The sequence below is a fragment of the Crinia signifera genome, chromosome 9 (genome assembly GCF_055691185.1).
Source record: "Crinia signifera chromosome 9, ASM5569118v1, whole genome shotgun sequence".
In the NCBI taxonomy this organism is placed as follows: domain Eukaryota; kingdom Metazoa; phylum Chordata; class Amphibia; order Anura; family Myobatrachidae; genus Crinia; species Crinia signifera.
The window spans coordinates 54,660,913-54,684,251 of record NC_139225.1 but is presented as its reverse complement, the minus strand read 5'-3'; the positions used below and the strand labels follow the sequence as shown (position 1 = coordinate 54,684,251).

The following is a 23,339-nucleotide window of genomic DNA, read 5'->3' as shown; positions in this document are numbered from 1 at the left end:
GAAATATATATATATATATATATATATATATATATACACATAACAGCAGTGTAGTGTAGACCCCTGGGCATAGGAATGTATTGGGGCCCCTACCTATCCTCCAGCGGTAGGGGTGGGGGGTACTATGATCGGAAGCTTTGATGTCCTGCGGGTGGTAGGGGGTATTATATCAACAGCTCAGCATGTAGGGCCTGGATCAGTATTTTTCACTAATTACCCCTTTACTGCACAGATGGTGGGAGATGAGGTGGGAGAAGGGGGCATTGGGCTAAATGAAGGGGTCCTGATACAAACTTTCAGGGCGGTAGAGGATGTTTAATACGCAGAGGAGGGGTGTATAGTGGAGTGGGCTTATAATTCATAATTTTCTGGTGGGAGGACAGCTTGCTTTACTGCAGATATCTCAAGTTCCTGGAACTAGATTTCTTAGCTTTTAATGGAATTAAAAACTAGAGAATCCCTCCTACCAAAATATATTGGGGACTAGGGAATCAGAGTTCAGGAGGCAGAGAAATCTGCCAACAAGTATATAAAACTACATACCAGGTGTGTGGAGCTGGAGCAGTAACCAGCTGCTGAAAGGCTGATCTCTCTGGTTCTGGGATCAGTAGAGACAAACTGCTAGTGTCCATCAAAGGGGAAGAGTCCCAGCTTTTGGAATATATCCTCAGAAAAACTCTAAGTCAGACAGCAATTAACAGGCTTCGATGGGGACCACTGCTTTGAAGTCAGATATCTCCGGTTCCCCAGGGCCGATTTTTAAAATTCTTGTACCTTTGGAAAGAGGGGACCCTTAGCTTTCAGTCTAGGACCTTTCGATTCCTGGGGGAATTATTCTTCCACTCCTGTAGCATATTTCATTCATACTCTTGTAGCATATTTCAGTCTCAGTAGCAATGAACTCCCCCCTTCCCTTGTAACAATTTTACTCCCCTTTGCAGATCTCTGTAGCTTTATCTCGTCAAACCTATTTCAGATTTTTTTCACCCCTGTAAGCCCTTTATTTACCCCCTGTAGCATCAACCCATCCTGTGTGTGGGACAAGGTTATACTAGATGACAAAAAATGTGCTAATAGCTGAATGAACCCATTGGAAACAACTTGGAAGGAGAGAGAAATTTTATTTTACTGAAGCACCATAAACACTTGCTTGCTACCAGCACCGCCAATATAATTAGCTATATCAGCCGCGCCACTGGCCAAACAAAATAGTGCATACACACTGAATGATATCTGATAAAGATGATGTGATATCACCTTTTCCCCTTCTTGCGCATGTAGTCGCTGACTATATATTTAGATTGATGTGTGCATGCACAGTCAACATGACTCTTTCTTATGGATCTAGTGGATAGGCAGCTGGATAGCATTCTCAAGAAATTCTTTGCTAATGCTGTTGCTATTGCACATCCAAACCTTGTGTTTGCTTGTATGGTTAGGACTAGTGGCTGCTGGGTAGGTGCACTAAGGGAAGGACTCAGTTCTGGTACAACAGAAAGGGGTTCATGTCTTTAGTGTGGCACATTAAAGCAGGCCTCTACCTAAACTGAGGGGTGATTATTGACTCAGGTGTCTTGACCTTTCAGGTTTCTATCTCTGTGGAAGCCGGGAAAGCCCTTGGGCTGCTTTTCTGGTGACCTGATACTGGTTTTATGAAAACTTTCCTTTAGCTGGAGAGGACAACTTTGGTCTGAAGTTGGATGATTGTCGCTACAGTGGAAGCGCCAAAGTCAACTTTTCTTCTTGATGCAGGCCGAAGGGAGTAGAATCTAGGAAAGAGATATAAAGACACATTCTAAACTTCCATTTGGTCTGCACCAAGAAGAAAAGTTGACTTTGGCGCTTTCACTGTAGTGACAAACGTCCAACTCCAGACCAATGTTGTCCTTTCCAGCTAAAGGAAAGTTTTCATAAAACCAGTATCAGGTCACCAGAAATGCAGCCCAAGGCAAGTGGAACTCCATTTAAGACTACAAGGACTCTAGATCTCGAGGTCGTCAGCATTGATCCACCAAACAGTTGTCATGCCTGATACATGACGAATTGGGCTTCCACATGAAATTTTGTTGGGAACCATGACACTTGAGTCAGAAGTGAAGTCTTTCAAGAATATGCACGGACTTTTCAGAAATGTCCTCTGGTGCAGTTTATTTTCCACATGATTTCCAACAGATCCAGGAAAAGCAGGAGCTATTGAGGAATTCCAGTTTGGACACAAAACTCATCATACCAGTGCCCACTGAGTATCTATGCCAACCTCTTTGTGGTCCAAAAGCTGGTCGGCTCATTTCAGCCCATCCTCAATTTGAAAGCGCTGAATATTTATCTGTGAATTCCCAGATTCTGCATAAAGTGTCTTTGCTCCGGTATTCTGGCTATGGAACAGGGGATTTTATGGCATCCTTAAACATCAAAGATTCCTATTTACACAACCCTATCCTGGTTATCCACCTGCACTACCTTAGGTTTGTGGTTCGGCTGATCACTACCTATATCAGGCATTACCATTTGGACTGTGCTTGGCCCCTTGTGTGTTCACAAAGGTTGTTGCAGTGATGACAGCGAGGTGAGTCAGAATATTGCCTTTACTGGAAGATCTTTTTCTCCTGGCCCATTCTCCGGATTGTTCTGGGGAGACCATAATCATTTGACAGTCACACAGGTAGATCACCAGTTGGCCAAAATGTTGTTGATGCCTTCTCAGGAGATGCTGCATTTGGGAGCTTTGAGGGATTCCAGGTTTCAGATGGTCTTCCTTACAAGGTAGACCAGGTTAAGGCACTGCAATCCAAGGTTTTCTCATTCTGTCAAGTGTCGATCCTCTCCTGCATGCAAAAAAGGGGTTCCTTGGTCGCCACATTTGACATGATAGAGATTGTTCAATTTCACTCCTTCAACTGGCCACCTCAAAGTGCAGATTTTGCAATTCTCTTGCAGGAGATTGTCACTCTCTTATGGTTGCTACACCGGTCCCACCTGTCATTCTTTTTGGATCCAGGACTGGGTCCTACTCACCAAAGATGCAAGTCTATGGGGCGGTGACTTGTCAGGAGATGTTCCATGGTTGGTGGTTGTCTCAGGAGAGCAAACTATCCATCAATGTCTTGGAACTCAGGGAGGTGTACAGAGCTTTTTGCTTGGCTCAGCCTCTCCTCAAGAGCATCCGGTCAAATTTCAGTCCAACAATGCAACAGAGGTCACCAACATAAAATGTCATGGAGGTAGTCACGGTTCAATGAAGGTCAGTCGCATCCTCTTCTGTGCAGAGACTCAGCTCACGACTATGTCAAAATTTTCATTCCTGGTGTACAATTGGAAAGCAGATTTCCTAAGCTGCCAGGAAGTTCACTCGCGTGAGTGGGTTTGCATTTAGATGCTTTCCAGTTACTGGTCAGCAGTTGGGGTCTTCCAGACATGGATATAATGGCATCTCAGCACAACCACTAGCTGCAGAGCTACTATTCTCTACATAAGAGATCCCGGTGCTCTTCTAGTGGGAGAGTCACTTGGCTAGTTACCCAAAGTTGTCTCTCAATTCTACTTCAACCAAGAGGTATCATCTTTAAGTACTCCAGGCAAGGAAGGAAGGAAGACTACGGGGATGTTGTGTGTGCTCTCTGGATTTACCTGGACAGGACCAAAGATCTCTGTAGATCTGATATTCTTTATGTCCTGTATGATTTTCTTATGTAGTGCTAGCTAGGTGTGTTAGAGTGGGCATGGGACGCCTCCCCTGGTGCATCTGGCTTGCTTCATTTCTGTGATTCCAGTTGTCTATGCGGGTATGGATCATTAGGTCTACAAGAAGTTGGTCGACATGGGTAGTAAAAGTAGTTTGTTTATTTATAAGGTGCCACAAAGTGTACGCAGCACCGTACATAGCAAACAAAAAACAAATCGCAAGGTAACGTACAGGGTGTGTTGATAAAATACAGCATAAATAGGGGCAGTACAGATGGTGTAATGGTTAGCATTACTGCCTCATTGCACTGAGGTCATGGGTTCGATTCCCACCATGGCTCTAACTGTGCAGAGTTTGAATATTCTCCCCGTACTTGCGTGGGTTTCTTCCCACAATCCAAAAATATACTGGTAGGCTAATTGGTTCCCAGCAAATTAACCCTAGAATGCCTGTGTGTGCATGTACATGTGGTAGGGAATATAGATCGTAAGCTCCACTGGGGCAGGGACTGATGTGAATGTTCAAATATCCTCTGTAAAGCGCTAAGGAATATGTATGCGCTATATAAGAAACTGTTAATAAATAAATAAAATAATAAATAGGGGTATGGCTGGTAGAACTAAAATCAGCATCAGTTCTGAAGTAGGTGTCGAAATTGTCGAGGAGACTGAAGATGAAGTAGAGGAAGAGAAGAACAGTGCAGGAGCACTGGTGAGGTAAAGAGGTAGGGTGAGTACGTGAGGAAGGAGGGCCCTACTCATAAGAGTTAACAGACTAAAAGGAGGACGAACGAAAAACAATAGGATAAGTAGGAACGGATGGGAACAGATGGAGGGGTAGGGTAGCGGCGGAGCAAAGAGGACGGGATGGAGTGTGAATAGAGATCAGTGAAGAGAGGTAAGGAGCGGTGGAGGAGGAGAGCCTTGTAGGTGGTGAGGAGTTTAAAGAGAACTCGGAAAGGAATGGGGAGCCAGTGAGGAGATAGACAGAGGGTCTAGGTCGACAGGGTCATTAGATTGACAAGGGTTTTTTTTATCCTAATGTCGACACAGTTGACATGGACACTGGTTAAAGTACACCGCGTCCCCTCACTGCGCTCGCCATGCTTTGGACTTGGCGCACACTTTTATTCTCCCACCATGCCCTAGTGGATGGTAGGGCATGAAATACCGCCTGTCGGCTCAAAAAAAAAAAGTGAAAAACCCCATGTCGACCTTTCGACTGTCAACCGTGCCCATGTCGACCTAATGCTTGTGTTGACCTAATGACCCTGTTGACCTAAACCATGTCGCCCTAGACCCATGTCGACCCAATGCTTGTCGACCTTCTTGTTGTAGACCAAATGACCATATCCCGTCTATGCACCTTGCCTCTGTGTGTGTGTGTGTGTGTGTGTGTGTGTGTGTGTGTTTCTGTGTGTCTGTCTTCTCCCTTCTTCCCTCCCTCCCACAAACAAACACCTGAAGATATCTGCATTAAAGTCCTGACAAAGCAAACAAAGGAGGAAACCCAGAATTAGTGGTATATTAGTGGTTCAAGACTTAATTCAGTCATTGCCTGCAAAGAGTTCTTGACCAGGTTTAAAGATAACATTTTATTTATGATTGTTAATTTTTATTTATGATTGTTAATTTGTCTGTTAATTAAAAAAAAAAACAATCCCCCCTTTAAACAATGGACTGTGTGTATAAAAATGATTGCCATTACAAAAGTTTCACAAAAAGATTTTATTCAACCCATTGAACAAAGCTGGGTACACACTGGCCATTATATTATATTTCGATTTTATTAACTCATCTACAGGCATCTGACTACCGGTACTTATTCGCCATTTCCTTCACCCATTTAGTTCAGTCCCATGCATCCCTGAACACATAAACTTATCTTGTAGAATAAAAAAGGTAAATGGCAGGAAGACAAAGTCAATAAAGGTTTGTCAGATAAAAAACACCAGCACAGCAGAATCTGTACTTCTCGACAATCTCTGTAAACAATCAATGATAAGACTGTGCGTTATTGGTTAAATTGTTTTATCAAAAAGTGAACTCCGCACCAGATTTAAGTTTTGCTGTAAATTTCCTAATTGTGTACTGTTTTTGACATTCTGGTAAGTATTTTTTTCTGTAGACATCTTAGAATAGGCGAACTTTAATTATAGATTCCTTGTTATTTAACTGAGTTTTATGTTTTAACATACTTTTATCAAGTATGTTAATTTTGCAACAATTACAGCATTGCAGTCCTGTGGCAATCTAGCTGTTAATTTGTTGAAGTACTCTGAATAAAATTTGCCCCATGCTTCCTAAAGCACCTCCCACAAGTTGGATAGGCTTAAAGAGCACGTCTTTTGTACCATATGGTCAAGCTGCTTCCACAACAGCTCAATGGGGTTGAGATCTGGTGACTGCACTGGCCACTCCATTACAGACCGAATACCAGGTGCCTGCTTCTTCCCTAAATAGTTCTTGCATAATTTGGAGGTGTGTTTCGGGTCATTAACTTGTTGGAGGAGGAAATTGGCTTCAATCAAGCACTATCCACAGGGTATGGCATGGCGTTGCAAAATGGAGTGATAGCCTTATACAAAATCCCTTTTTCCTTGTACAAATTTCCCACTTTACCAGCACCAAACCAGCCCCAGACCATCACATTACCTCCACCCTGCTTGACAGATGGCTCTTCCAGTATCTTTTCACTTGTTCTGCGTCTCACAAATGTTCTTCTGTGACCAAACACCTAAAACTTTGATTCGTCTGTCCATAACACTTTTTTTTTCCAATCTTCCTCTGTCCAATGTCTGTGTTCTTTTGCCATTATTAATCTTTTCCTTTAATTGGCCATACATGTTTTTTTCTTTGCCACTCTTCCTAGAAGGCCAGCATACCAGAGTTGCCTCTTCACTGTAGAAGTTGAGACTGGTGTTCTGTGAGTACCATTAAAAGAAGTTGCAAGTATGAGGCATCTATTTCTCAAACTAGAGACTCTACTGTACTTGTCTTCTTACTCGGTTGTGAACCGGGGCCTCTCTTTCTACTCTTAGAGCATGTTTGTGCTGTTCTCTGAAGGGATTAGTATACACCGTTGTAGGAAATGTTCAGTTTCTTGGCAATTTCTCACATCAGATAGCATTAATTTCGAAGAACAAGAATAGACTTTCGGGTTTCACATGAGTTTCCTTTCTTTCCATTTTGAGCGTATAATTGAACCCACAAATGTGATGCTCCAGATACTCAACAAGCTCAAAGGAAGGCCAGCTTTATAGTTTCTCTAATGAGCAAACCTGTTTTCAGCTGTGCTAACATAATTTCACAAGGGTTTTCTAATCTCCCATTAGTCTTCTAATGCAGTTAGCAAACACAATGTACCATTAGAACACTAAATTGATGGTTGCTGGAAATGAGCCTCTATATTCTTATGTAGATATTCCTTTAAAAACCAGACATTTGCAGCTAGTATAGTGATTTACCACATGAGCAATGTATAGAGTGTGTTTTTGATTAATTTTATGTAAAAATTACATTTTGAAGTGACCCCAAACATTTGAATGGTAGTGTATGTAATGTCCATTGTCTAATTTACATCTGTTTGCCATTTTTTGGTGTCACTATTATTTTCTTGTTTTTTTTATTTTTATATGTTATTCTTTGAGTATTTCTTTGTAAGGGCCAGGTCTTGATTTTTTTAATATATCACCATTAAAAGTTAAGTATTAATAATCTTTTTTGAGAGTAGCTTCAAGAAACTATTCACTTGCTCATTTCCCTATCTTAAACATATGGTAAATTAAGTTAATTTGATGTAAAGCTTCTCTTATTTAATCTGTTCATCAGTTTATAGACCAGCAGCAGTTTTACCTGGCCTTGGATAACCGCATGATTGTGGAGATGTTGCGCACTGACCTATCCTACCTGTGCAGTCGCTGGAGGATGACAGGAAGACCTACCATTACCTTTCCTGTTTCACAAAGCATGCTTGGTATGAAGTCTCATGTGGAATAGAATGATTGTATTTACATACAGTAAAGGTGCCCATACACTTTGCGATTTTAACATGCGGTTTGAACTTTTAAAGTTAAAAATGCATCGCATCGGTTAAAATCACACCATGCGATGCGCGTCCCCGTGGGTACAAAATTGTATAGCACAAAAAGTATCTGCAGGCAGTACTTTTTGTGCTACATCGCATCAGTTTTGTAGTACATGCGATGCAATGTCCATTAGGTAACTATAAACTCAAAAAAAAAGAGGCTAAAATTGCATCGCATCGCACCCACACAGTACAGTAGATCGCATTGCATTCCATCCCCTACAAGCTCCAAAATCGCATGCCACAAATGAAGTTCGAAACACACAGCACACATATCTGCTCATCCTAAAAGACAAATAAGAATAGCATTGCATTATTTGCTCCCCTTATAGATTGTACCAATGCCATGCATGTCATTTTAACCTTCTATTCTTGTTCCTGTCTAATGGTGTGTACACATGGTACTTTTTGCCTTCCGATGTTGACGATTTAGTCAACATCGGATCGGAATCGGATGCAGATCGCAAGGGTTTTAACCCTTCAGATCCCGATCCGATTCCGATGCACGTTCACGTATCGCAAGGCAGAAAGTCTTGTCTGCCTTGACTATATAGTGCAGATCTGCACTATATAGTCAGACTTGTATGCAAATCGGATGTGCCTTCAGATACTATCCACCATCCGATCTGATCGGATGGTGGATAGTATCTGAAGGCACATCTGACCGTGTGTACACACCATTAGCCCACTGCCTACTTTTTGTCATGTACTTTAATCTATAATCACACATTTGAGAGAAATCAGAAGTTGCTCAGGCAATGTGCAGGGCTCAGTGATTATATTGTCACTGAGCCTCAAAACGCCATGCTGTTAGAAGTAAGCGCACATCAAATGAATCAGTACAATTTCCTGGTACATCATATTTATTGTGTTGTGACAAATACATATTTTCAGCACAAAATATGCCAGACACTACCAGTCTCACAACACCTGGTGTGCCTAGAAGGGCTTTTTACATCAAAGATATGACAATACCGCTGTATATTCTGTACTACTGTGAAAGTCAGAAAGTCACGTTTGAGACACCAGAGTTTATATTAAGGAAAAATATTTATGTTTTCACAATGCTGATTTCTATCACCCCTAGATGAGACTGGTGCAGATCTGGATCCAGCTGTACTTGCTACGCTTAGGAAACTCCAGGATGGATACTTTGGTGGAGCAAGGTGTGGCTGCAAATTTTTATGTTTTTTTTTTTTTTTTACTCTTTACTGAATTTGATATCACACAGCTAGGGGTATGTCTCATGGAAGGGGTAAAACTAATATTTGGAAAATTCTGTAGTTTTTTTGCATACAAACTCATTCTGCTAATACAGAATAATAGGTAGCAAATAACTGTGCTAATAATACCCCTTTTACACCGCCGAAAAATCCGGGTCAGCGGCGGGTCAGACCCGGATCTTCGGCGGTGTAAATCCCTAACGCCGTGTTCCTTTACACGGGACTTCTACCCAGGTCCTGACCTGGGTAGAACACGGCTAGGACCTGGGTAGAGGGCGGTGTAAATGGGAACGCCGGGTCGGATGACCCGGCTCCCATTTACATGAATGGGGAACGTCCAACCTGCGGACCGCAGCGTCCGCAGGTTGGACGGGTTGTCATGTCACTGACAGCCGGCGCTGCTGTCTGCTATACCCTGCAGACAGCAGCAGCAGCGGTGGCGGGGGAGGGAGGTGAACGGATGCCTGTGTGCGGCATCCATTCACCTCCTGTGCGACGGCGGGGGGAGTGTGCGCAGGGACTGGGGGGCAGCCTAGCAGCTTACCTTAGTGCTGGGCTGCCCCCAGCAGCGTTCCGGTCCGGCGGCGGCACGCGGCGGTGATTGGCGCTAGGAGATGACATTGCGCTGTCATCTCCAAGCTCCGGGGGGGGGGGGGGCGGGTGCGGGTGCTGTCCGCCCGGTGTAAATGGCACTAAACGCCGGGTCGCACCCGGCTTGAACCTGAGTATAAAAAAGCCGGGTGCGACCCGGCGTTTTGGTGTAAAAGGGGTATTAATGTTCTGTAAGTGTAGAGACTAGAGCACTGCAATTTTAGATAATAGTGCACTGCTTATTTCCTTTTACCTATGTTCAGTAAGTATAGAGAATAGTGCACTGCTTATTTCCTTTTAGCTATGTTCAGTAATTATAGAGAATAGTGCACTGCTTATATCCTTTTAGCTATGTTCAGTCAGTATAGAGAATAGTGCACGGCTTATATCCTTTTAGCTATGTTCAGTAAGTATAGAGAATAGTGCACGGCTTATTTCCTTTTAGCTATGTTCAGTAATTATAGAGAATAGAGCACTGCTTATTTCCTTTTAGAGAATAGTGCACTGCTTATTTCCTTTTAGAGAATAGTGCACTGCTTATTTCCTTTAAAGGGGCATGCACACGTAGAGATCTGTGCTAAGCAATTTTGCCGGTGTCAAGATCTCCCATGAGATTAAATATCTCTTGCTAACTAAGTCAGAGCATGCAGTCAATATCTAGTCAGATTGCTTAGCAAATGATTGCAAATCTCTCTGTGTGTACAGAATGAGAGATACTGATTGCAATCTTTCATTCTGATCCACTACCCTGCCTTTTTTTGCTTAACCAAAATTGCTTAGCACAAACCTCTGCGTGTGTATATGCTCTCCATTGGAGCATACACACTGAGAGATCTGTGCTTACTTTCTAAGCAATATAGTCAGTTTGCTTAGAAAATAGCACTATTTGCTCCGTGTGTATGTTCAGTAAATATAGAGAATAGAGCACTGCTTATTTCCTTTTAGCTATGTTCAGTAATTATAGACTGCTTATTTCCTATTAGCTATGTTCAGTAATTATAGAGAATAGAGCACTGCTTATTTCCTTTTAGCTATGATAAGTAAGGATAGAGAATAGTGCACTGCTTATTTCCTTTTAGCTATGATAAGTAAGGATAGAGAATAGAGCACTGCTTATTTCCTTTTAGCTATGATAAGTAAGGATAGAGAATAGTGCACTTCTTATTTCCTTTTAGCTATGATAAGTAAGGATAGAGAATAGAGCACTGCTTATTTCCTTTTAGCTATGATAAGTAAAGATAGAGAATAGAGCACTGCTTATTTCCATTTAGCTATGTTCAGTAATTATAGAGAATAGAGCACTGCTTATTTCCTTTTAGCTATGATAAGTAAGGATAGAGAATAGTGCACTGCTTATTTCCTTTTAGCTATGATAAGTAAGGATAGAGAATAGTGCACTTCTTATTTCCTTTTAGCTATGATAAGTAAGGATAGAGAATAGAGCACTGCTTATTTCCATTTAGCTATGTTCAGTAATTATAGAGAATAGAGCACTGCTTATTTCCTTTTAGCTATGATAAGTAAGGATAGAGAATAGTGCACTGCTTATTTCCTTTTAGCTATGATAAGTAAGGATAGAGAATAGAGCACTGCTTATTTCCTTTTAGCTATGATAAGTAAGGATAGAGAATAGAGCACTGCTTATTTCCTTTTAGCTATGATAAGTAAGGATAGAGAATAGAGCACTGCTTATTTCCATTTAGCTATGTTCAGTAATTATAGAGAATAGAACACTGCTTGTTTCCTTTTAGCTATGATAAGTAAGGATAGAGAATAGTGCACTGCTTATTTCCTTTTAGCTATGATAAGTAAGGATAGAGAATAGAGCACTGCTTATTTCCTTTTAGCTATGATAAGTAAGGATAGAGAATAGTGCACTTCTTATTTCCTTTTAGCTATGATAAGTAAGGATAGAGAATAGAGCACTGCTTATTTCCATTTAGCTATGATAAGTAAGGATAGAGAATAGAGCACTGCTTATTTCCTTTTAGCTATGATAAGTAAGGATAGAGAATAGAGCACTGCTTATTTCCTTTTAGCTATGATAAGTAAGGATAGAGAATAGAGCACTGCTTATTTCCATTTAGCTATGTTCAGTAATTATAGAGAATAGAGCACTGCTTATTTCCTTTTAGCTATGATAAGTAAGGATAGAGAATAGTGCACTGCTTATTTCCTTTTAGCTATGATAAGTAAGGATAGAGAATAGAGCACTGCTTATTTCCTTTTAGCTATGATAAGTAAGGATAGAGAATAGAGCACTGCTTATTTCCTTTTAGCTATGATAAGTAAGGATAGAGAATAGTGCACTGCTTATTTCCTTTTAGCTATGTTCAGTAATTGTAAGTATAGTGAATAGTGCAATAGCTATGTTCAGTAATTGTAGAGAATAGTGCACTGCTTATTTCCTTTTAGCTATGTTCAGTAGGAAGCGGAACATCTGTAAGAACAGACTTAGGTCTACAGTCATTAGGTCAACCCCGGAAGGTCGACTGGACTTAAGGTCGACATGACTTAATGTTGACATGACTTAAGGTCGACATGGGTTTAGGTCGACAGTCATTAGGTCGACATGAGTTTTTCACTTTTTTTACCCGAATGTCGACACAGTCGACATTACCACAGTTGGAGTTGCACCGCAGCCCCTTGCATCGCTCGCTTCGCTCGCAATGCTTCAGGCACAGTGCCTCGCTACGCTCGGCACACTATTTTATTCTCCTACCACGCCCTAGTGGATGGTAGGGTATGAAATACCGCCTGTCGGCACATGTCGGCTAAAAAAAAGTGAAAAACTCATGTCGACTAATGACTGTCGACCTAATGACTGTCGACCTTGGCCCATGTCGACCTTGGCCCATGTCGACCTTGGCCCATGTCGACCTTGGCCCATGTCGACCTTGGCCCATGTCGACCTTGGCCCATGTCGACCTTGGCCCATGTCGACCTTGGCCCATGTCGACCTTGGCCCATGTCGACCTTGACCCATGTCGACCTTGACCCATATTGACCTTTGACCCATATTGACCTTTGACCCATGTCGACCTTGGGGCCAGTCGACCTTCCGGGGTCGACCTAATGACTGTCGACCTAAGTCTGATCTGACAGATGACCGCTTCCCGTTCAGTAATTGTAGAGAATAGTGCACTGCTTATTACCTTTTAGCTATGTTCAGTAAGTATAGAGAATAGAGCACTGCTTATTACCTATTAGCTATGTTCAGTAATTGTAGAGAATAGAGCACTGCTTATTTCCTTTTAGCTATGTTCAGTAAGTATAGAGAATAGTGCACTGCTTATTTCCTTTTAGCTACAGTATGTTCAGTAATTGTAGAGAATAGTGCACTGCTTATTTCCTTTTAGCTATGTTCAGTAAGTATAGAGAATAGAGCACAGCTTATTACCTATTAGCTATTTCCGGTAATTGTAGAGAATAGAGCACTGCTTATTACCTATTAGCTATTTCCGGTAAATATAGAGAATAGTGCACTGCTTATTTCCTTTTAGCTATGTTCAGTAAGTATAAAGAATAGAGCACGGCTTATTTCCTTTTAACTATATCATTGGCTGACTGATCTAATTTGTTCCAGGATTCAGACTGGTCGCTTCTCAGACTTCCTTACCACGTCATGCTGCAAACACCTCAGTTTCATGGACCCTGGAGTGGAGGGTAAGCTGTGCACCGGGGAAAGTGGCTGCCGCAGGGGCCAACCAATCATCGTGCGGGAGCCGGAAATGCCCCTGCATGTGGCCCCACCAGCCGATGATGGTAAGAGAGGTGCAGAGGATAGAAATAGAGAAAGACTTAGATAAAAGAAAGTTAAGTAAACCATGGGAACATTGAAACAAGAGATAAGAATGATTTTGAAGTTGGAAGAAAAAATGTATTTGTTAGCAAAGGTAAGATAATGTGGCATATTAAAGAGCAGGCAAAGCTTTCACTTACACAAGGATTTCTAAAACGTACCAATTCTTTGTAGTTTCTCTGTCTGCTTCATCTTTGTGACTTGAGGTCATACACAATTGCTTTAAAGCTGTAGTGACATTAGTTGTACAGATGTATGACTGAGTGGAATGATTGAATAATATCAAAGAGGAAACATACTGTGCTCTGAGTTATTGCAATAAGGAATGATTTCCAGGTGTTTTGGCATGTATGCAGTTACTCCCTCATCCCATGCTAATGCCGTTTTCTAAAACGTACCAATTCTTTGTAGTTTCTCTGTCTGCTTCATCTTTGTGACTTGAGGTCATACACAATTGCTTTAAAGCTGTAGTGACATTAGTTGTACAGATGTATGACTGAGTGGAATGATTGAATAATATCAAAGAGGAAACATACTGTGCTCTGAGTTATTGCAATAAGGAATGATTTCCAGGTGTTTTGGCATGTATGCAGTTACTCCCTCATCCCATGCTAATGCCAAAGTTTTTTTTTTCTACAAAAATAAGAACCTCCTGGACACTTGAAAATTCTGTCAGTCATTTTGTTTTGTATCCGGACAAAATTACTATGATGATTTCATTTCTAATCTAGCAAATATACTTCTGGTTCCTTGTTCTGATGTTCACCATGCTGTCCTTTATTCGCCCGCCTGGCTTTCTAGATAATATATAATACTTTGACACAGTATTTGCTATGAGACGTAAATATAGGCTCAAGTGGCCACACCTGAGCACCAAGTGAAAGGATCACTGTCCACTGTGGCAACTCAGATGTTGCAATACATATATCTATTACAGCTTCACTGGGGCCTTTTGTGCGAGATGGACAGACCAACAGACTAATAATGATCATTTTCTAACCACAATTATAGCGCCAAATCATTATTGAGCATGCTTTTATCTGACCAATTGCACGATGCCAGCTGTGATATCATAGCATATGGGCCAGCATAATGGGAGGAGAGATTTATTTTTATTTTATTTTTAATCTCTTACCATTTGCAGTGTAAATCATTGACATTAATGTATGTATTGTTTTTCATTCCCTATCACTCTTGTTATTCGGTGAATAATCTGCTCCTGAGTAGTAAGACTTGTTGTTTTTTTATTTTTTTATTACTCATTGCAGAAGATTCAGAGGATGAATTAGCACAGTATCTCAGTCAACTTTTAGGCACCACCAAACCCAGACTATCGGCTGCTAAACAGAGAGGCGGATTGAACAGATTCCGAGCTGCCATTCACAATACAAGAGATATTATTTCACTTCACACAAAAGCCAAGAGTCTGAATGTACAAGGTAAGACACCCTTACGTCTTTAAGGGGTCTGTCTGCTAAGCTTTGTGGAGAGATGAAGTGGTGCGAGGTAAAGTACTAATCAGGCAGCTCCTTTCATTTTCCAAACACAGCCTGTAACATGGCAATTAGTAGTTAATAGGCTGGTACTTTTTGTTTCCCTCCACCTTATTTCACTCCAAGGCTTCGTAAATAGACCGCTTAGTGTTCACATCACTTTTCCTAAAATGTTTGATGTTTAGCTAATGAGACTTCAAGACCCCACAATTAAAATTTTCTGATATAAACTGTAATGGTACATTGTCTAGTCTTGACATTCCATGATTTGTGTGATCGAGCACATGTAAATGACTGCTCAGTATTTCCCTTTTGACTTATTTACTTTTAATTAAATGTAAGAGTGTGCTATTCCAGTATATAAGCTTTAATGCTTTTTGGGCATTTTTTCTACAGTTCAAAGCTGTTGTTGCTCCTGTACAAAATCTGTTACTAGAACTGTCTTCAAATGTAACCATATTGTTATTGCTATTCCTTTAAAGCTCAGTTATGTCCTAATAATTCTCCTAATGGTGGAATATATGATCGTAAAAAGTTTATTTAACCAGTTGGTAAGAACACAAAATTACACATGTATGTTCTTGAGATTTGAGCATTATTCCCCATACACACACACACACACACTAGACAAATCGCTTTGGGAGCAATATCATTCACTATATTGTCTGAGCATCATACACAACAATTCGCACAAGATTTAAGTTTGTTCTTGTAAGCACTGGAAGGTTTCCACTTAAATTTGTGCAAATAGCTATAACAATGAATTTGTGATTTTTTTAAAACTAAATTTCATGCTATAATTCTTAAACCTTGCATTTGACATATAGGGCCCCGTATTCAATGTGGCTGGTGAGGGGGTTAAACGGCTGGGATCACTGAAAACAAGCGATCCTCGCCATTTTAACCACCGTGCTGGCCGCTAACCCTATTCAATGTTCTGGTGGAATCCTCGCTGTCAGGATGAGGATACCCCAAACAGCGAGGCTCACGGCTAATGCAGGCAGCCTGCTGCATTTAGCCGCAAGCCTCTCTATTTTAGCGGCTGCACACGCCGTTTCCCGTCCCTACAAAAAACGAGCGAGGGGCACACGGCGTGTGCAGGGGGTCAGTTGAATACTGACCCTGCAAGCGGCGACAGCAAGCAGTCAGCACTGCGAGCTGTCAAAGCTTGCAAAAATCATTGAATACACCCCATAGTCTAGAATATTGACATTTGGCATTTGACATTCATAAAGTCAGTGGTTACGATGGTTATTGTTAAAATGTCAAAAAGGAGCAAGTTGGCATGTGCAAAATGTCAACATGTTCTCAGTGTCCACATTCTGCACAGAAGGACAGGTTAGGCTATCAGAGGTAAGTGTTATAAATAGGCTACAGGAGGAGGGGTTAGGGTTACCAATATACTCACGACAGGAAGTGCTGCTTGATCCACCAGAAGTCCTTATATGCTTTTGAATTCTACTGGGTAAATTTGCAACCAAGTGTCTTCACTGCAGAACATTGCATCCTTTGTGTGGGATTGTCTTATAGGTAAATGCAACTTTATCACGGGCATACGTGCAGACTGTATCTGTCTCTGCCGTAACATCAACATGCTTTTGAACTCTACTGGGTAAATTTGCAACCAAGTGTCTTCATTGCAGAACATTGCATCCCTTGTATGTGGGATTGTCTTATAGGTAAAAGCAACTAAATTTCTGATCTGTGTAACTCACAACAGTACCTTGCCTGTGTGTAGTGAGACATTTATTTTTTATTATAAATGAGATATAGTATCCTGTAATGCCAGAACTGTTTGTGTAAGCCACTTTTATTGCTCTGTATTGCAGGGGGTGGGGGACTGAGGGAGTAGATGTCCAATTATTGAAAATTGGGAACCATGCATTTTTAGAGTATTTTAGTTCTCATTGCATATGGCTGTGGCCCTGTATTGAAGTGGGCCGTTTTAAAGTGGGAAAACGGAGTCATAACTACAAGCGTTATACTTGCGTTACACCGAAGGAAAACTGAAGGCAAACTAATACAAACCAACAATAACACACATGGACTGCATTGGTACCTCAAGAGTATGTCATTCATCTTCAATATGCTCTCTTCATTTCGGTGTTATGCAAACTCTTGTATGATTTGAAAAGTATTGATGTAATGAATTAAATAATACTTGTTTGGGGAAGTAGTTCAGTGAAGCATAGTTTAGTGTTGCATGCTGCCTGATGTCTACTCAAACACAGTGCAAATTATCTCCTTTGACCATTTGGCCATTAGTGTTCAGGTGTAACCTGACCTGAACAGACTCACTATATGCTTAGAATTAGTGACGTGCAGCTGTGTTGTAACTGATTTCTGAACAGTAAAAAAGAAAAAACAGACATTGAACAACATCATCAAACAGGTAATTCAACTTTAGACTTGATTTTTGTACTGCTTGAACATGGCTAGAAATAACAGATGTACAGGCAAAATTTTTAAAACTATGTGTGCAAACGCTAGAAGCCTAGGAGACAAAATTCCTGATCTAATTGCAATAATGGCAAGGGATGACCTAGACATTGTGGCTATTACAGAGACATGGTGTAATGAGAACCATGACTGGGACATAGCTATACCAGGATACAATTTATTTAGGAAGGACAGAATGGGAAGAATCGGAGGAGGGGTAGCAATGTATGTAAAGAAAAGCATAAATGCTACTTTAATTACAAAACATTGAAGAAAAAACTGAGGCCCTTTGGGTGACCATAGAAATGGGGGAGAAGGACATTTTTTCGTTTTGGGGTCATCTATAGGCCACCAGGCCAGGGGCAGGATTTGGACAGGAGCCTATTGCTAAAATGGCTTTAAAGGGAGAAGTCATAATCATGCAAGATCATCTACAAGTGGCAAATTTCTAAATTCCCTACAGGGAGCATCTCTAAAACAATTGGTAAGGGAGCCTACTCGCAAAGACTCAATATTAGATTTAATACTCACAAATGGTGACAGGATATTGGACATACATGTGGGTGAGAACCTGGGATCCAGTGATCATCAAGCAGTATGGTTTAGTATCAAAGCAGGGTCCAACTCCAGTCACACAAAAACTAAGGTGTTGGATTTTAGGAAGGCTGAATTTGCAAAAATGGGGAGATGTTTAAGTGATTCATTAGTGGATTGGAGGAACTTGAAAGGAGTGAAGAGGTGGAAAAAAATAAAAAGTGGAATACTAAAGGCAACGGACCTTTGTATCAAAAGGGTTAAGAAAAGTACCAGGAAAAGGAAGCCAGTGTGGTTTACTAAAGAGGTATCAACTAGTGTAAAAGCAAAAAAGATGGCCTTTAGGACATACAAGCAGACTCAAAATAATAATGACAAAGAAGTGTATCTTGCCAGACGCAAGGAGGCTAAGAAAGTGATCAGGCGTGCCAAGGCAGTACATAAAGGAAACAAAACTTTCGTTAAGTATATAAGTGAAAGGAGAAAATCAAATGGAGGAATAATAAGACTGCGGACAGACACTAGGGCAGGTATTCAATGCTCTGGGCGAGTGGTAACAGCGAGCAGGGCTTCCTGCTCGCTGTCACCACTCACCCTGACAGCATTCAACACAGCCTCCGCATCCGCCAATTCCCCCTCGCTCCGTTTTTTGAGCGAGGGGGGAATTGGCGGATGCGGCTCCAGAAGCAGCGAGACTCGCGGCTAAAAACTGCGAGTTTTCTGCAGCGGCCGCGGGTCTCGCTCTTTTGGGGAATTCTCGCCGTCCTGTGACGGCGAGGATTTCCCCAGAACGTTGCATAGTGCGAGCGGCCGGCGCGGAGGTTAAACAGCGAGGATCGCTGGTTTTCAGCAATCGTCGCTGTTTAACCCGCTCGCCGGCCGCTCGCACCGGCATTGAATACCCCCATGTGAATTTGGTGGAGGGAGACAAGACAATTGCATATCTAAATAATTACTTTTGCTCCGTATTCACTATAGAAGGAGAAGGGATGGGACCACAGTTAAGTTGCAAGGACAGTCATAAAAATAAGGTAGATGGAAGTACATGTACTAGGGAGAAAGTCCTAACAGAACTTTCAAGACTGAAAGTGTATAAATCGATGGGGCCAGACTGAGTTCATCCAAGGATACTAAAATAACTAAAAGATGTGTTGGTAGCGCCATTAACAAATTTATTCAACCAGTCACTAGATACAGGTGCAGTTCCAGAGGACTGGAGAAGAGCAAACGTAGTCCCACTGCACAAAAGCGGAAGCAAAGAAGAAGCAAGTAACTACAGACCAGTGAGCCTTACATCAGCAGTAGGGAAATGAATGGAAACACTTTTAAAAGAAAGAATAGTGGATATCTTAAATTAAACAACTTACAGGATCCAAAACAGCATGGTTTTACTGCAGGGAGATCATGCCAAACAAGTCTCATTGACTTTTTTGACTCTGTGACCAAAATACTAGATGAAGGGGGGGAGGGGGGGGGGGGGCTGTAGATATGGCATATCTAGACTTTAGTAAGGCATTTAATACTGTCCCACATCGCAGACTGCTAAATAAACTTAAAGTGTGGGATTGGTTTATAAAACAATTAAATGGGTAAGAACCTGGTTGCAGGATAGGAAACAGACAGTTGTAGTAAATGGAGTGCATTGTATGGAGTGGAGTACCCCAGGGATCTGTACTTGGACCAGTGCTCTTTAATATCTTTGTTAGTGACATTGCAAATGGTATTGAAGGGAAAGTATGCCTTTTTGCAGATGACACAAAGATATGCAACAGATTAGACACACCAGGAGGGGTAAATCAAATGACTGATGAACTAAGTAAACTTGAGAATTGGTCAAGAGCATGGCAACTACAGTTTAATGCTAAAAAATGCAAAATGATGCACTTGGGACTCAAAAACCCAAAGGCTCAATATAGTATCAAGGTACTATAATGGAAACTACTTAGGAGGAAAGAGATCTAGGAGTCACTATTTCAAGTGACTTAAAGGCAGGAAAGCAATGTAGCAAAGCAGAGAGGAAGGCTAGTCAGATGCTTGGTTGCATAGGGAGAGGAATCCGTAGCAGAAAAAAAGACGTAATAATGACACTTTATAGGTCATTGGTACGGCCTCATCTGGAATACTGTGTCTTGTTCTGGAGACCATGGGTGACATTCTATGGGATGAGATTTGTGTTTTTTGGCGAATATTAGTAAAAAAAAATGGCGACATCGCATTTTTCCTTGATATTGCATATTTAATAGGATGCGCTAAGGGACGGATATCGCATATTATGTGCGATAACTCATGCGGACCAAAAGTGTGTGAAAAAATCGCATCCAGATGTTTTCGTACAGAAAAGTATAGAATTCGCTTATTTAATGGGATGCGTTTTCGCAAATCGCACTTTTTTAAGGTGTCTAATAATCGCACTTTTTTCAGACCAGGTTCTGTTGGGGGATTTGGCCCAGAACTCACTTTGGTCAAGTGCACAAATGGTTAATTTCAACACAGGTGCACTCAATTTCACTCAGAAACACCCCTACATATACCCCAACATCATTAAGGACACCTGTGAGGGTTTGAGACATGGAGATTTTGCAGAGTGGTTTGGAGTTGCTCATTTGTGATGTGGCCCATTTGGAGGAGCTGCGCAGGAGGGAGGAAGCTGCACACCAGATCCAGGTAGCCCCCCGACTACTGCGTACCCCATGTATGTATCGTGCTCGGCTGTACCTGGACTCCCTCTCGGATCAACAGGTTGTGGGGATGTTTAGGCTGAACCGCAATAACCTGTTGGACTTATATGAGCAGGTGAGAGATGATTTGGACCCTTTCGGGGGAGGCAACTATGCAGTGTCTGGGCTGCAGAAATTAATGTGTACCCTCTACTATTTGGCCACAGGCTCCACTCAGTCTGTGACCTCATGGTCCTTGGGGGTATAACAGCCCACTTTCTCTAAGCATTTTACTCAAGTGTTACATGCTTTAAAGAAGTTGTGGCGGAAGTACATCAGATTCCCACGTTCTGAGTTGGAGTGGCAGGACCACAAGGTGGCTTTCTATAGACTCTCAGCATTCCCTCACGTGCTGGGAGCTATAGACTGCACACACATTGGGATTAGGGCACCGCACGTGCGGGGATACATCTATGTCAATCGGCGTGGGCGGCACTCTTTGAACGTTCAGGAGGTATGTGTTGCTCATCTCAAAATCCTAAGTGTTGAAGCAGGCTTCCCTGGGAACTGCCATGACGCCTATAGTCTGAGGCACTCAGCCCTCTGCAACCGATTCAACCAACAACAAATGCCAGAGGGCTGGCTACTTGGTAAGTACATTTATACATATTACCCTCTCTGTCCTTATTTGTACCTGCTCAAATGTGTGTGTTTCCAGTTTCACAAGCATATTGCTCTTGTCCCAGTGTCTCCTGTTTGCACAATGCACATACCTTACCATATAAGGCAATAACTTCCTATCTGTGTTTTAGGTGACTCAGGATATGGGTGTGTTTCCTGGCTCATGACACCTTTGCGCTCCCCAGAGGGCCCTGCACAGCACCGGTATAATGAATCCCATATTGCAACCCGCAATGTGGTGGAGCGTACATTTGACGTATTGAAAAGTAGATTCCGGTGTTTGGACCGGTCATCGGGTACGCTGCTTTACCACCCAGCAAAAGTAGTGATGATCATCCAGGCTTGCTGCATGTTACACAACATAGCCCTGTCCCAACCTGCCTATGTGGAGGAGGAACATGCAGCAGTCGTGCAGGAAGCCCAACCTACCACACCTCGGGTAGTGAGGGGTACGCAGAGGGGAAATCTGGTGCGTACACAAATCGTCAGCCGTTACTTTTCTGGTAAGCACATGTGCCCTGTATTCCAATATGTACCTTTGCTGTAAGTGTACTCCTAAACAAATTATTTAGCAATACCATCTGTTTCCACCCACATTTAGCCTAATACACAGAGCCCAACTGATGCAGCTGGTGGTGCTGACCTATCCCTTGCTGTAATCAACCATGTAAGTACATTTGTAACATGTATGAATTAATTTTGCTCTAAAACCTGGTGTTGTGGAACTACACGTGCCAGCATGCCCTGACACACTATAATCATTACAGTCCAAACAATGAGTGCCAGAGCTTGCTGGAATATGTAGTTCCACAACCTTTGACGGGCCAGAAGTTACCCAACACTACTTTTCAGCAATCACATTGTCATATACCATTACACTATGTCATATTACACACAACAATTGCTTTAAAAATAATACACAGACAAAATGGTATGCGTTTAGACATTTTTACTGCAGTATAGTATGTCATAAACAACCTGCATTTTTGTCACTCAAACATTCGAACTGTCGGGGGATGTAACAAGATGTATTGAATATTAGATGCAAATTAAAAATGTATAAAAAATATGAATTATTTTCTCCCACCATCAGGCCACCCTAAACCACCTCTTGAAGCTGTACCCAGGCCACCCCGGGTCCTAATACTCCGACGGGGTGAGGAAGTGGGGGAGCCACTTACTGGGGTACTAGATACACTACTCGGTGTAGATGCTGCTGCACCTATGACATTGCCTTCCATCTGCTGAAGTTGTGCCTGCATACCTATTAAGGCATTGGTCTGCGCTGTACACGATTGGCTAAGTGCAGCTATACTTTGCACAAGGCTGCCAATATGGCTATTCTGTTCCCTTATAGCAGAAGTAAGATCTGCAAAACGGGTGTCAATGCTATTAGCCATGCGCACATGAGTACCTACACCAACCCGTACACTCCTTGAAATTTTTCTTAATTGAAGAAAAGTGTGACCCTTTTTCCCCCTGGATGTTCCCTATTTGCAGGCTTTGGGAGGCCATAAATTCTATTTGTTTCTCCTTGAAATTTACCAAGGAGTTAGCTACTTGTGCAGCAGAAGCTGCTGTATGGGGTGTGTTTATGGGTGGGGGTGGGTTGGGAGTCACCCCACTTGGGGGAAGATCACTCTGTGATGACGTCTGTATTTCCTCCTCAGCCGCAAAGGTCTCCACGGGTTCTAGAATGATGTCCATTTCGTCCAACATCATCATAGAGGATTCTGTTGGTTGTGTTCCTAGTTGTACAGTACCTGTGGATACAGATGAAGAGGTAAGTACTGATGCATATATAGGCCAGTCTCTCTTCAGTACTGTTTTTGAAAGGGCTTGAGATGCTGAACGCACATACCTAGGGGTATTATGTACTTACACATGTACCCCGATACTGCATGTAACATTGATATTAATAATAAGTGAGATGGCTAGGTCAGATTACATTCATTTCCGTTGCAATGTAGCAGCAGGAGATGAATGTAGTGTGAGATATTGTTGATGTGACATGGGTGTGTGTACTGTATGTGTAATGGCCTGTTTTTTGTTCATTTACCTGCTTCCACAGATTTTGCTCCAACGGGCCTTCTTTTCTGTGATGCGTGAGCACTTCGGGACGAACAATCTGTGAAAGGAAAGATGGGCAGC

The 23,339-nt window shown here is 41.9% G+C and overlaps 1 protein-coding gene across 10 annotated transcripts in view; it reads left to right on the top strand.

Moving 5' to 3' along the window:
* PHKA1 (phosphorylase kinase regulatory subunit alpha 1) overlaps window positions 1-23,339 on the top strand; it is a 295,837-nt gene that overhangs the window by 140,795 nt on the left and 131,703 nt on the right. For 8 of the 10 annotated variants that reach the window (XR_014460676.1, XM_083159090.1, XM_083159086.1 and 5 more), the window contains 4 exons: window positions 7,513-7,657; window positions 8,856-8,934; window positions 13,169-13,347; window positions 14,653-14,823. Coding sequence is in view for 9 of the 10 variants with exons in the window: in XM_083159090.1 (XP_083015216.1) it covers window positions 7,513-7,657; window positions 8,856-8,934; window positions 13,169-13,347; window positions 14,653-14,823 (574 nt within the window). In the remaining variant the exon portion in view is untranslated. The remainder of the gene's footprint in view (window positions 1-7,512; window positions 7,658-8,855; window positions 8,935-13,168; window positions 13,348-14,652; window positions 14,824-23,339) is intronic. The other 2 variants (XM_083159093.1, XM_083159092.1) reach the window with 1 other exon arrangement.